Genomic DNA, 15,340 nt, shown 5'->3' on the forward strand with positions numbered 1-15,340 from the left:
GAAAGAAAACTACCAACCTCCTTTGAAACCAGGGAACAAAAGAGAAAGGGAACACTTGGCCCAAGTCAGTTCTAGAAAGTCTATTGAGACACGGGCAAAGACCAAAGCACTCCTTTTAAGATAAGAGTCTGAAATGTTAATTAAGCTCAATCATAGCATGCAATTTTGTTTTCTCACACCAGAGGGGTTAAAAAGTCAAAAAGTGAGGTGAAACTCACTGGACGAAATTTAATCCAGACAATGAAGGTCTTTGGTTGGCAAGCCAGCAAGAGCCCCATGTCGCTTCTTTTGGGATATCTCTCCATATTAAATGATATTCAGGTACTTAAGTGGTCAGTGGCGGACCTTCCCTGGGATCAAGGATACAGGAGCAGAAATCCTGCCCCACACCCCCACGAGAGCTGCCAGCTCTTCAATGTAGGGAGCAGTGGTAGCTGTCACCAGAAGCCCAGGATCAGCAAGGAACTCAGGCCACAGGTCAGTGAGGGCAGACTGGAGCTTGCGAGGCGGGGTCGCTGGCTAGGGGGTGGCTCTCAGTAGGCAACCCCCTCTTCCTGATTTCTTGATCAGGCACTGAACACTTTTGAACAAGGGACACTCTCCTGGAAGGCCACAAGCAAACTTGACAGGGTTTGATTTTTTTGGCTTCCTGCATGAAAATAGCTTTGCTTGCTGCTAGTTGATTACCAGTGGCGGTGAGATGAGGCCCTTATAAGGTATTAATTGGGCCGGCAAGGCCATTCACAATTCTGTCGAAGGGTTATGAGGACTCGAAACGTCAACTCTTTTCTTCTCTGCCGATGCTGCCAGACCTGCTAAGTTTTTCCAGGTAATTCTGTTTTTGTTAAGGCCATTCACAAGCCTGGAATTGAGCCAGAGGTGGGAGGGTGGCGGAGTCACCACCCGCATTCTCTAGCTCAATGAAATACCCCCACTTACAAACTTGCCTCAGGGGAGGGCATTAAATTCCACCTAGTTACTTTGCATACTTACATTACTGATAGCAAAACAAACCAGTTGGTTTCATCTAATTTTCTGCCACTAAAGTATTAAACAGCATTAATTTGGCCAGCAGGGCATACACAAGTGGGGCATACGTGTGAATATCATATCAAACTAATTTATTGTAATGGCCACAGGTTATGCCATCTCTTAGCCAGTTAGTGGACAGTAAAGGTAAAAGTCTGATTGCAAGGGATAATGGAGCTGCTGAACCAAGGGAAATATTTAAAACAGGTCTGAAATTTGCAGCAGTAACCTAAAAAATGCAAAACCAGTTTAAAAGCCATCTGTAACTGCATGGGTACACATGTGCACAACTTCTTGAGTTCTCTGCCTGAAGGCAGCTCTCACCCACAAAACACCATGACCTCCACCACAAGTAGATCAAGGAGGCAGGTCCCAAATCTGGGACTGAATCTCATGCCTTTGGCACTAACCTGACCCACAGAGACCATCGAGCCAACTGCGCTAACCGGCCCACCACTCGCCCCAACCCAAGGAGTCCAGGTTGCTGTGGCAAGATACACTTTTCATGCATGTTGTAGCCTGGAGCTAATAGTGATTGTAGAGGCTCCAATTTCTTTCCATCACATGGCTGACCAGTAATCTCTACCACTCTTACCGCCTGTCATTGGCATGTGTTGGAAGGATTTAAAGGTTGATAATATGGCCAAACGGGTTGGGTGAGTGCAACTTCCTTGGCCATCAGCTTCTGGGGTGGGGCATGAACGCAGAGCTTCCGGCTCAGAGGCAGGGACACTATCCACTGTGCCGCAAGACTTGTGAATTTTGCAAAGCAAAAGGCTCATCTATTGAGTACTTTACGGGATCTCTTTGTCGTTTTTCACCTTTGAGATGCTTTCTCTTGTCTGAGGTAGTCAGTGCTCTTATGCAAAACATTATGTAAAACATTCTCCTTCTGCTACCATTTCCTAGAATCTTTTCCTATATAGCAACAAAAGTGAAAGCACACCAAGGATGAAAACCACAAAACGTTTACATTTTATTAGTGTTTATATTTTGTCAAATAGTAATGGTATTGGATTGGTACATCTGGTTTGAAACCCAAGTGTGTCATTAATCTCCCCAAAGGGCATTTCCTTATTGGCTTCGACTGCAAAAACACAGACTGCGATGCTTTAATTACACTCCTATGAAGGATGCACACATCCTGCTTGCTGTACTGGCCTAGTTTCAAAAATCTAGTTAACAGGATATTAGGACACAGACTCAACACCCAATGAAATATACATTTTCCTTCCTTTCACTTGTATGTAGATACGTTTTCATAGGAAATAGCAGATTTTTCTGGACATGAAGGCATTACATTTAAAAATTAGTTCTTGAAGTTACTGGGGCCTACATATTCAGGTTTACAGAATGAAAACACATTTCATCTCCCCTGATATTGAAAGGAACTAAGACAAAAATAAATGTTCAGCCTGTTGGATGTAGGAAATGGCTGCTCAGACATGCACAGTAATCCATGATCAAAAATTAAACCTATCTTTTAATGGGGGTATTCTAAATAGAATATCTGTATGCGGTCCCTTGGGGTTCAATAATAGGAATCTACGTTGTGCATGAAAATAAAAAGGTTGGACCCCTGCTTTATGTTTAGTTTGGATTGTGTTTTTGCCTCTAATTTTATTACTACATATATTTAACCTAGGTAAAATGATCTGGCAGCACAAATATTTTGCAGGAGATGTAGGGGGCATCCTGTGCAACCTTCAGCCAGCAACTTACTATGAGTGACAAACTATTAGTCTTAGGTATACTAATTCAATGCCCACAGAGTAAATTCAATATGATGGATGGCAGTCAGCAGTTTCTGTCAGAAGCTTAGAAGGGAGAAAGAGTGAATGGCAGATCAGATATTTCACATGGCGGGTTTGGAATAGATTTTCCAGGGAGACCATAAAGACTGAGATCAGGAACTTCAGCAGTAAATCAGACAAGTAGTGAGAGAGAAAGAGAGAGAATCAGTTGAAGGATACAGATAGCAAACTGTTTTCTCTGCATTTGAACTCTAGGTTAACTACAAAGATCAAAATCTTTTCTAATCCTGCATGTTTTTAAGTCCCAAGAAGTGTGATCTTTTCTTAGTGCAAATAATAGTAAAAGTTTCCAACAAAAGTACTGGAAAAACCTTCAAACATAACTAGAATCACTGAGTCTGAAGAATGAAAAACAATTTGTCAAACATAGAAAACTCTGAGGCTGCTGTTTGTTACAGAATGCGTGATCTACCAAAAGATGCCTAAATGTCCACTGTTGGCATATTTCTCAAATTTCTTCCCTTTAGTATAAATCTTCAATTGAATGGAACTTAAACAAAGCAGACAAAATTTAGTCTCCACACGGAGTTCAAACATATTACTTTTAAGGAACATATAGCTATAATAGTTGGGCTATAAATTTTAAAACCAAGCTGTTGGATATTTATTTTGTTTATAGTTGCATTCCAACACAACTGAAGCTAAAAAATTCTCTCTTACTCTGGGATTGTCATATGTTCAACAAAATAGATGAATCTGAGGAGCTGCAACATAGTGCTTTTGGATGTCTGGCTGGGTAGTGCTGTTAGTGTAGCAGAATAAGGAGCTGGATGAAAATGATGAGGAGACTTTATGCTGCTGCCATGGTAGGTGTTGAGAGACAGATAACAAAATAAATTATCCAAAGTCCCACAGCTTCCAATCAGATAGAGTACAGCACTTTAAAATAATACAAATATGCTTAAATATAACATAAAACTTTTCAGTATGGTTTAAAAGGAGTAAAAATGTCATCTAGTCTTTTCTACAGGAACTCCAGTTTCACAATACAATTTTTTTAGTTTTAGCGCCGTTCCTCCATTCTGAAATCAGTAGGCTGCCTATTTAAAGCTAGCCGCTGCAACCAAATGTTTTTCAAGTTGTGTCAAATACTCCCACTGCAAATATTATAATTCACAATTTAAAAAAATCATTCTTGGGATGTGAGCATTGCTGGCAAGGCCAGCATTTATTGCCCATTCCTAATTTCCCTGAAGAAGGTGATGATGAGCTGCCTTCTTGAACTGCAGCAGTCCACATGGTGTAGGTACACCCACAGTGCTGTTAGGGAAAGAGTTCCAGGATTTTGACGTAGTGACAATGAAGGAACGGCAAAATATTTCAAGTCAGGGTGGTGTGTGGTTTGCAGGTGATGTTCCTATGCATCTACCGCCCTTACTCTTCTATATGATACAAGTGGCGGGTTTGGAGGGTGTTGTCAAAGGAGGCTTGGTGAGTTACTGCACTGCATCTTGTAGATGGTACACAATGCTGCCACTAGACTACATACATTACCTCAGCTCATGTTTCACATCTCACTGTACTTTACTTTGGGGAGATGCTTTAACTAGTGCAAACTCTGAAGGTCGCAAGGCAAGCTCGAAGCCTAAGTGAGGAAGCAACAAGCTTACATTACAGTTTAAAAACTAAGTTAGGAATATACAGAGCGGTTAGTGTATAGTAATTCAAGGGGTTAGGGAGAAAACAGACGGTGAAGAGTAGCGCTACAGGAGTTAAGCTGGCAAACTGCGGCACTTGCTCTACAGGTGTACAGCAGAAAAACTGGTTGAGGATTTCAGTGCAGAGCGACAGAGGCTGCAACCAGCTGGAGGGTTCACTTACTGACACTGTTACAGACGGCCAAACAGTACTCTTCGGAGGCAAAGTTGTTTCTGTTTCCTCCGCAGCCTCCATAAATGAACTGTGCGCATTTTCCTTCACTGATGTCAAAGTACCATCGAGGTATCATAGCTTGACAAGGCCCAGTTTCTGCTTGCTCAGAGCAAACTTCTGAATACGAAAGATGCAAGGGTTTTAGTTAGGGGAGAAAAACAAATTTACAACAAATAAAAACTACCCTTATAAGCCTCAGAACTGTAGCAACTCAAGTGATTTTGCTTTAGAAACCATAATACATCAATTTCATTTCCCATATCTATAACATTTTGCCTACATTTTAATCACCTTGAATAAACCCTTTGGAAAATAATGGCTAAGATTTTGTCGAGCTGATGGGGGTCTCGTCTCGCCCACCGGTCGGAGAACTGGCAGGGAATTCTCGTCAGTTCTGTGGGGGAGACCTGATGGAATCACCTTCCCCTCACTCAAGTGGGCACCAGAGGTCCTTCCTTGCGAGTGAGGTTCCTGGTGACAGAATCAGAGGCCAGCAGCTCATGCCACTAGTGCCAGTGGAAACTGTGGCTGCTGCCAGCAACGCATCCACCAGAGACCCAAGATCATTGTGGGACCCCTGGTTAAAATGAGGGTGAAATGGCATCGCACCATTAGGTTTGTGGGAGAGAAGGGAAGGGGGAAGAAAGCTGAGGAAGAGCAGAAGGGTGGCTTTCATCAGTCACCCTCCTGCCCATTGCTAGGTCCCTCAATTGGGCACAGATTGCCTCACTATGAGAGACCCACCCAAAAGGCCACTGGCAAACCTGAATGTTTGGTGGGCAGCCTTCCAAGGGCATGGGAAAGCCTTGTCACTTCTATTTAATCTTTGAGCCATCACTAAATTGCGGTGAGCTCAAGGATAATGTGTGTCAATTGGCTCATTAATGAGCCTAAATTGAAATCCTGCTGTTGGCAGCCAGGTATCCCATTCCAGCCTCTTCCATCCTTCCACATAATCAGTAAGGCTTTGCTACTGTTTGGAGACTGATGCAGGGGTCTTTCCCAGGTTTAAGTGGGCCTGACCGCCATGTTTCTCACTACAACGGCATGCATTAAATCCAGCCTGTTGTGCTTTAAAATGTACTACTGGCATGGTTCAGTGGTCAATGAAATGACAATCTAATGGTGTCCAAAGAAAATCTACTTAAAAATCAAGGGTTAGAACATATAATTCTTTCACCAATAGAACTCTGTTGCAGGGGTTGCAGAGAGAGAATTTGAACTTCTTCTGATCTAGATGAGAGGACATGGTTCCACAGGACAAACAGTTAAGTGGTATTAAATTAGCAGCTTAACAGCTTTATGCAGCTTATGGAAAACTGACAGATCACACTGACAGAGCAGCAAGTGATGGAAATTGTACAGTAAAAGGACCTTTGTTCTGCATTTGGCTCAAGCTGAAGTGACCTGGGATGTGACCCCAGTGTTCGAAGTGGAAAATAGTCCCATTCTTTATCACAGATATCTCTCCCCAGTACAACAATGTCACAAGACCAAAACAGAAGAAATTAGGAATTAAGAGCTTGGGACCAACCTGAGGATGCAAACCAGTGTAGAAATCACTAAGTGGAAAACAAATAGGGACAGGAATACAAATGTTGACTCAGGGTGGTACAGAGATTAGATAACATTCTTAAGCAATGAGAAGTAAAAGAGGGGGAAAAAATGCTTATATAGAGTTATACAGGGATCAAACCAAGCATCACAGTATTTCTTCCCTGCCATATTAATTTGGGATGCTAGGGTCACCACAATTAGTCACAACTCTATTCTACTTTATGAAACTGGAATTCCCCGTGTTCCTTCTATCAAAGTAAGGCTGTCAGATAGCTTCAGAGCATGTTGCACAAATATTTTAACTACAAATACAAAGTAGCCAGTCTCCTAGGCACCATTCCCCAACAACTCGAATACAAATAACTTGCTGCCTGCCCCATTGTGCAACCTGAAAATTTTCTTACTATGTGGAAGTACCTGATCATTGCAAAAGCATCACTCAAGCAGATCAATAGTTCACTGTCTGGGAAACCATGTTCATAGAGCCTACATTCTACCAGCACTTGGCATTGTCCTGTCCTTCAATCTAATTCCCCACCCCCTCACCACCAAAATGTCTTCCTAATGTTTCTCGTGCTGTACAAAACTAACAGCTCTTCCTGGAATAGGGATGCATGAATTCCATCAACAATCCACTGCTTTGCTGAGGAGGCCACCATCAAAAATGAGCGCAGATAGTGAATATCAACAGGCTTTTCAACTGTGGACGATTTCGCACTAGAGCTGAATCTCAGTTTCATCTTGTGGGCATGCACTTCCCAGCAGGTGCAATCAAACTTAAAAACTAGACTGATTGTAATTCTGCTCACTGGAACAAAGATATAAACATAGAAAGCCAATTACTTCCAAGCTGAGATCAGCTTATTCCTCACCAAGGATCAATGGAGCTGATTCACCTATATTTTTTAGTTTTAGATGGAGTGCCTCCTTTCCCCACAAGGCCTTTGTGACATCACCAAGACTTTGGAACAGAATATTCGTGGGGGTGATTCCCAACATTTCTTTAAGGTTTTTGAAGTTACAAGAAAATCCACCTTGGAAATTATCAGCATTTAGGTCTAGTAGATTCTTATGTAATTCTCATCCTTTATGGGTTGACTAATTATAAATTGTATCTGATTGCATAGATTCGACGATAACTGTTTGAGGATGTTTATTTGACTTCACAAAGGCCCTAAAATCTACTATAATGATTTTTTTTTTGGCAGAGCAGTGCAGGTTTCTTGCTGGTACTGGTTTCAGAACTGAACGCTCCAATTGGCTCAGCCAACAAGCTAATTTAATGAGCTCTGAAGAAATATTTCAGCAAGAATGTCATGTTCCTTTCCCATCAGATACAGTCTGCCTTTGGCAGGCTATGCTCTGCCAAAGCCACACCAGCGTTGCACACAATTGAGAAGAAGGATTAGGTAAGCAAAGGGTAAAGCCTTGCAGGCAACATCTTGAACAAGCTTTATCAGTAGGCTTGAGCCTGCCACTATGTAAGATGATTCACTTCATGTGTCCCTTCATAGCTACATAACAGAGCAATTGAATCAATTTCTGATCTATTCATAAAATCACTATTTTAATTTAGGGTTATGGAAATTAGCCATTTAATCATATTTCTCAATTTAATATTTTTCCCACAATTTTCTCTAAGCAAACCCTACATGTACAGACCATTGTGACAATACTTTTAAAGTACTTCATTGGCCGTAAAGTACCTTGTGATGTCCTGAAGCCGTAAAAGGCACTGTAGAAATGTAAGTCTTACTTTTTTTTAAACATTACACAAGGGGCTAATTAATAGCATAAACAGTTTAGAAACAGGCAATTCAGTCCAACCAATCCATGCTCCACTCCAACCTCCTTCCTTCTATCCTCATCTAGCTCTAGCATAACCTTCTACTGCCCCTCTTAAATGCAGCTATAGCACTGTATATGCCTCAAATTCTCCCTGTGGTAGCAAATTTCACATCTCACTATTCTCAGAATAAAATTCTTTCAAATTCCCTACTTCATCCTTGGTGACTATTTTGTATTGATGACCTCTAGTTTTGCTCTTCTTTACAAGTGGAAACACACATCGTCCTTGTCATCAAAACCTGCCATAATTTTGAAGACCTCTATTAGGTAATTCAAGAGAAAAGACCCAGCTCCTTGTAATTTTTCTTCTTTACAACCCCTCTAGTATCTATTATTTTTATAATATGGCGAATAGGACTGTACACAGTACTTCAAGTGTGGTCAAACCAAGTCTGGATTCAAGTTTAACATAAATTCTTTACTTTTCAATCAAATTCCTCTCAAAATAAGCCCTAGCACTTGGTTGGTTTTGTTATGGTCTTATTGACCTCCATCACTACTTTTAGTGATTATGGGTTTGTATTCCCAGGTCCCTTTGCTGCTCTACTTCATTTAGACAATATTCCAAGTAGTGTGTGACAATCTTATTTTTCTTACCAAATGCAATACCTAACTCTTGTCTTGTTGAAATTCATTTGCCAATTACATGTCCATTCTGAAAGTTTATTAATCTTTTCTTGTAATTCGTTCCAATCCTCCAAAGTGCTGACTATCCCTTCTAAATTTGATATCATCAGCAAATTTAGAAATTGTCTTTTGGTTCTAAAGACTAAACCGTGAATATAAATTGTCAGCACTGATCCTTGGGGGACCCCACCTTTCGTCAGCCTAAATAGCTACCTTTTATTCCTACTCTTTGCTTTTCTATCTTTCAGTCAGCTGTTATCCATTCTGCTACTGCCCCTGACTCAATATTAATGAATAAGATCAGAGCTTATGGTACATTATATCTACTACACTATCCGTGTCTACTCATTGTTACCTCCTCAAAGAATTCAATGTAGTCAGTCAAAAAAGGCTTTCCTTTTTGAAATCCATGCTGACTAGGTAATTCATTATCATACGTTTGGTGTCTTGTTGTTTTCTATTTTCCCCTTTAGTGGGACTTGCATTTTTTTCCTAGCCATGTAAAGCTGACTGGTCCATAGTTTCCTGGAAATCTTCTATCTCCTTTCTTAAACGTAGATGGTATAATGTGAGGTGTTCACCAGTCCACGGGCACTACATCTTTTTCTAATTAAGTATCTGCAATAGTTCCTCTGTTGTCTCTTTCCTTGATTCTTTTAGAATCCATGGATGCAATCCATCTGGACCGGGGTTTTGCTCGGAGTTTGGCTAGTTTAATGTTTCTTTAATGTTTCTCCCCTATTTTAAATGTGAATGTAGGATTTCTATTCTCAGATGCCCTGTTCAGTTGATCCTTTTCCCTGGCAAATACTAAAGCAAAGAATTATTGAATATTTCTGCCATTTCGCTATCAGTGCCTCAGAGTTTATCCTGACCTGTCCAAATATGGTCTTAATCTCATCCGGACTTTCTTTATACGTATCTGTAGAATATTTTACTTTTTGTTTCAGGTTCCTTGTTAAATTAATCGGTTGTCACAAAATCTAATCTGGTTCATCAATGTCCTTTAGAGAAGGAAATCTGCCATCCTTACTTGCCTACATGTGACTCCAGATTCACAGCTATGTGGTTGGCTCTTAACTGTCCTCTGAAATGGCCCAGAAAGCCATTTCGCTCAAAGGCAATTAGGATTGGGCAACAAATGCTGGCCTTGCCAGTGATACCCACACCCCATGGAAGAATTAAAAAATGGTGAGATTGATCCCTTTTTATTTTTTCATCTCTATTCACGTGGATTCTATTTCAGTCGCATTGGCTGTTTTTTTTTCTACTATCATTGTTATCTCTTCAAAGTACAACTTCACTTTCACTTTTCTCACTCTACCTTAATCTGTACATGCACACCTAGACAGCTGGGCTAGAGAACATCCTCAGATGTGTACTCTGTGCAGCAGGAGTCAATGGATATCAAATCAGGAGTAGAACCTCCCACTGCTGTGCCAAAAGCCCTGAATACTGAGACTGACCACAGTACCACAACCTCTACCCTGACTCAAACTTTTTAAATCAGCAGTACGCTGGAACCTAGGTCCTTCCCATAACTGTATGACTATTTTCACATTGGGCAGTGCACTGACAATTGTATGATCAGAGAAACTTCTCTGACTGTATATCATAAAGCACAAACCCGGCATGGGCCAAGGAGGATTTAAGTTATCTATTCCCTTTTTTTAAAAACAATTTTTCTTTAACATAGTGACCTAACTCAGTTGTTACATCACGCAAAGTTGGGAAACTGGAATTCCTGTTACATTGTTTTATCAAAGAGAAATTGCTAAAGCAAAGCATAATGGAATAATCTGATTTTCACTGGTTCTTTGCTCAAATACAACACAGGCAGGAGTGGGAAATCAAAATCAACAGAGCCCATCAAACTTGTTCAATAAATTTTAGCACTGCTTTCTGCCATTAGCTGGGCTGTTCTAATAGTTATGCAGCTTATTGAAGAGCTTTATGAGTAACAATACAGCATGAGACAACTATTCAAAAATCAGATGAAAGTTTGAGCATGTAGTCAAGTCATGGGTTTGTAAAAGCCATTTTCTCACAAAAATAGTGTTCACACTTACCATAACAATTTCTTATGAAGCTTGCAACAGGTAAAGCATTTAGCTAAATGCACAGAGTTACAAAATGGAAATCGATAAGTGGTTAATTCAGCAGGTCCACTTCAGAATCTTCCCTTCTTGGGCTTCTTACATACCAGGTTAGAAAGGAGTCCTATACATATCCCCTAATCTACCTCTTCTGGCCAATTAGTTTTTGGATAATTGAAATACCCACAAGTATTAACCTATGTTGGTTACATGTCTCCCCAATTTATTTGCATATTTCTTCCTCCATCTCCTTTCCAATATTAGGTTATCTATAGATCACCTCTATTAGTCTCCCCCACTCTCGAGGGAGATGATGGCATTGTGGACCAGTAAACCCAGAGGCTCGGTAACATCCACAATCAAGCAAAGAACTCTTACTCTGCTGATTACAGTTATTCTTTCTTCATGGTCCACAATTTACCCTTTTTTTTGCGTTTTCAGTTAGTATTCGATAGACCCTTTATTATAAATGGAGTTAAATTATTGATGTTTAACGAAGCTCCCATAGGCCTCAAGGGACAGAGATGTGGTAGAATTGCATACGATAAGCAGAGATGAGGGGATCAGGTTTTTCCTTAAATTTTTTTTTAAACCAGCCAAGCAAAAACATATCTAATTATCCCTTCTATTCATCATCAGAACCTCCAGTCACAGGATGTGCATAGGCAAGTGATGTGCACGGGCTGGCTGGTGCAGATGATGCACCAAGCATGTTTAAAAAATGAAGGAGGACTAAGTAAGAAATAACTGATTGTATCTAAATGTAAGCTACAAAAGTGGCTTAAGAGAAGTAAGGCTCTGCCAAGTGTGTTTACTGATGCACATTTCTTCACATAAGCTTACAGATATTCAAAGGAAGATTGTTAAATGAGCAAGTTATACTCGCTGCATCAACAAAAAAATAAAAAAAAGATAGCAATCATCTGACACCACACATGGTACATGATGTCCAAAGGGTAAACATGACAAAGCCACAGGTCCTCCTGTGAATGGCTTAATAAACTAAATTACATCTGATGCTGAATTTAGAAGAATGGTTTTTCATAATTATACAGCATAGGATGGGCCATTTAACCTGTTGTGCCTGTGCCAATTCTTTGAAAGCTCTATCCAATTCAGTTCCACACCCCAGCTTTTCCCCATAGCTATGCAAATTAGTCTTCAAGCACACGTCAAATTGCCTTTTACAAGTTCTTATAGAATATGCTTTCACCACTCTCTCAGGAGGGTGTAAAGAAATTTCCCATTTCCCCTCTCATTCTTTTGCCAATTATTTTAAACCTATGGCTTCTGGTTACTGACTCACTTATCACAGAAAATAGTTTCTCCCTGTTTGTTATATCAAACCTTCGCATCATTTTGAATACCTCATCTTAACATTCTTTAATCGAAGGAGAACGATCCCAACCTCTCCAATCCCTCCACATGACATTAGCCCCTCATCCCTGTTCATCATTCTGGTAAACCTCTTCTGCACATCCTCCAGGGCCTTAACATGCTCCCTAAAGTACTGTGCCCAGAACTGTACACAAAACTCCAGCTGAGGCTCAACCAGAGATTTGCAAAGGTTTCCATGGTTTTATTCCATATCCTATTGACAAATCCAAGTATTCCATCTGTTTGCTGAATCACCTCCTCAACAGTGAGGCATAAGTGACTGCCCTTGACATTAAGGCAGCATTTGACAAGAGTGCGGCTTCAAGTAGCCGTGGCAAAATTGGAGTCAATGGGAATCAGGGGGAAAACTCTCTGCTGGTTGGAGTCATACCTAATAAAAAGGACAATGGTTGTGCTGTTGTAGCTCAATCATCTCAGTTCCAGGACATCACTGCAGGAGTTCCTCAGAATAGTGCCCTAAGCCCAACCATCTTCAGCTGCTTCAGCAATGACCTTCCTTCCATCATAAGGTCAGAAGTAGGGATGTTTGCTGATGATTGCACAATGTTCAGCACCATTCATGACTCCTCAGATACTGAAGCAGTCCATGTCCAAATGCAGCAAGACCTGGACAATATCCAGGCTTGGGCTAACAAGTGGCAAGTAACATTCGCAACAAACAAGTGTCAAGCAATGACCAGCTCTGACAAGAGAGAATCTAACCATCATTCCTTGAAATTCAGTAGCATTACCATTGCTAAATCCCCCACTATCAACATTCTGGGGATTACGAGTGACCATAAACTAACTGGACTAGCCATGTATACTGTAGCTACAAGAGCAGGTTAGAGGTTAGGAATCCTGTGGCAAGTAACCCGCCTCCTAATTCCCCAAAGCCTGTCCACCATCTACAAGGGACATGTCAGGAGTGTGATGGAACACTCTCTACTTGCCTGGATGAGTACAGCTCCAAAAGCATACAAGAAGCTTGGTACCATCCAGGACAAACCAGCCCGCTGGATTAGCACCCAATCCACGAACATTCACTCCCTCCATCACCGACGCACAGTGGCAGCAGTGTGTACCATCTACAAGATGCACTGTAGGAACTTACCAAGGCTCCAGCTGCAGCACCTTCCAAACCCACGACCACTACCAGCTGGAAGGACAAGGGCAACAGACACAGAAACACCACTAACTGGAAGTTCCCCTTCAAGCCACTCACCATCCTGACTTGGAAATATATCGCTGTTTCTTCACTGTCACTGGGTCAAAATCTTGGAACTCCCTCCCTAACAGCACTGTGGGTGTATTTACACCACATAGACTGCAGCAGTTCATGAAGGCAGCTCACCAACACCTTTGCAAGGGCAATTAGGGACGGGCAATAAATGCCAGCCTAGCCAGTGATGTCAGTGAATGAATAAAAAAATTCATCCTACCATCAAGGTTTTGGAGGCTAGAATGCTTCAGAATCATCTCATACACGAGTACCAACTACATCAAAATAAATGCAATTGCTTCCATCCTGGTGCTCTGTGCAATTTATCAAAGAGCTATAATGTTTCTGCATAGTCTATTCTGTGTAGGGATAGACAATTGAAGACAGGGTCTCGGTGTTGTTAATCTGGAGGGTAGCTAGCGATATTAATCCGTATCCAGGGCAAACAGGTGCTTTTGGGAGAGAATCTGTACCGACATCAGACTGTAACATCCATACTTACAGCCTATATGACAAAATGTTTGATCTCAGGTCAATCAATGCAGGGCTGGGAAGTCATCCCAAGTTGCTCCCATGGTTCCTTCAGTAATTTGCTCCACATAACTGGAGCTTGAGATCTGGAGACTAGTAAGGAATTCAGTTTGCAGTCTTTCAGCTCTGTTGTTATGAGACAAAGCGCTGGAGGATCCATGCAAGCAGTCTGGAATGATATCCCGTTTTCTTTGGGGGAAAACAGTGGGAATAACTTAAAAATTTGTTAACAGTAAATACAGCATTAAAATGAGTGTTGAAAGTTCTAGTATGGAGACCAGAGCTGTGCAAAGTATGCCGAGTGCGATCTAACCAAGGGGCCATACAAACAAATTCTCTCCCCTCTGGAAGCTCGAGTACTTAGCTTGCTTTCCTTCAAAAGTCTTATGTTGCTACTTTTAGCGATTTGTGTTTCTGTACACTGCTTCTGCACCCCATTAAGTCTCTTTTCCAAGGAGTACATGGCCTCCTTATTCTTCCTTCCAAACAGTGTACATGCACAGCGCTGTAAATGTGCCACACCCCACATTGGTATAGGCACTAAAAGAAGTGTCCAAGGTTCACACTAGAAATAGGCATTGGCCACTTTGCATATGAAAATAAGGGGCACCAACACTCATTTGATGCCTTCCTTACTAAATTGGTTTGCTCTGAATGCAACCAGTGCTGGGCCACCTGAGTTCAGGAAAATCCTTAAATGGACCATCTGTTGTCAAAATGCTAATTTCCCACACCCCCATCACCCCGCTGCCAAGGTATTTGACTAAACATGGAGCCAGAAGTTCTTCTCCTTGCTGCATGTTAAAACCATGGGCCTCTATGAACACTGCTTGCCCCATTCCCCTCTCAATATTCTTCACCGGTGAGATGAAAGCTCAGCAGGACACCCATGACTTGCTGGCCTAACGTTAATGAGACCAGAGGTGAGCCTTGGGCCCATGTGTTCTGGCACAGGACTTTTCATGGTTAATGTAAGGAAAAGGTTTCAGGGAACAAATTATGATCTCAAAGCATTATGTTTCTTACTATTACACAGGGAGAGGACCTTGTAAATCAGCTATCCGTAAATTCAATCTGTAATAAGCTACACACAGACACAATCTTAAAATGTCACACTACTGAAACAAAACAAAAAACACCCCTTTGCTTCTTCAGCTGTAATTGCTTAGAAGATGTTCTGATATATGTAGTACACTTTCACTGACTAGTTCTTCATTAAGTTTAGTCCAAGCATCACTCTTGCAGACAGTCCTCCATTTAGAAAGTACAATTAGCAAATATTAATCAGACTTTAAAAATTCACAATGACCTCAAAAGGACAATACAGTAAAAAGGGAACAATCGTTTCCAACCCTTTCACTCCCCAG

General features: G+C 41.2%; 1 protein-coding gene across 4 annotated transcripts in view; it reads right to left on the reverse strand.

Moving 5' to 3' along the window:
- The window catches only part of LOC121290967 (amyloid-beta A4 protein-like), a 186,801-nt gene that overhangs the window by 64,252 nt on the left and 107,209 nt on the right, over window positions 1-15,340 (reverse strand). For 2 of the 4 annotated variants that reach the window (XM_041212046.1, XM_041212045.1), the window contains exon 7: window positions 4,665-4,832. The exons of the other annotated variants lie outside the window; for them this stretch is intronic. In XM_041212046.1, the coding sequence (XP_041067980.1) occupies window positions 4,665-4,832 (168 nt within the window). The remainder of the gene's footprint in view (window positions 1-4,664; window positions 4,833-15,340) is intronic. 4 annotated transcript variants of the gene reach the window in all.

The sequence above is a fragment of the Carcharodon carcharias genome, chromosome 18 (assembly GCF_017639515.1).
Source record: "Carcharodon carcharias isolate sCarCar2 chromosome 18, sCarCar2.pri, whole genome shotgun sequence".
NCBI classification, from domain to species: Eukaryota; Metazoa; Chordata; class Chondrichthyes; order Lamniformes; family Lamnidae; genus Carcharodon; species Carcharodon carcharias.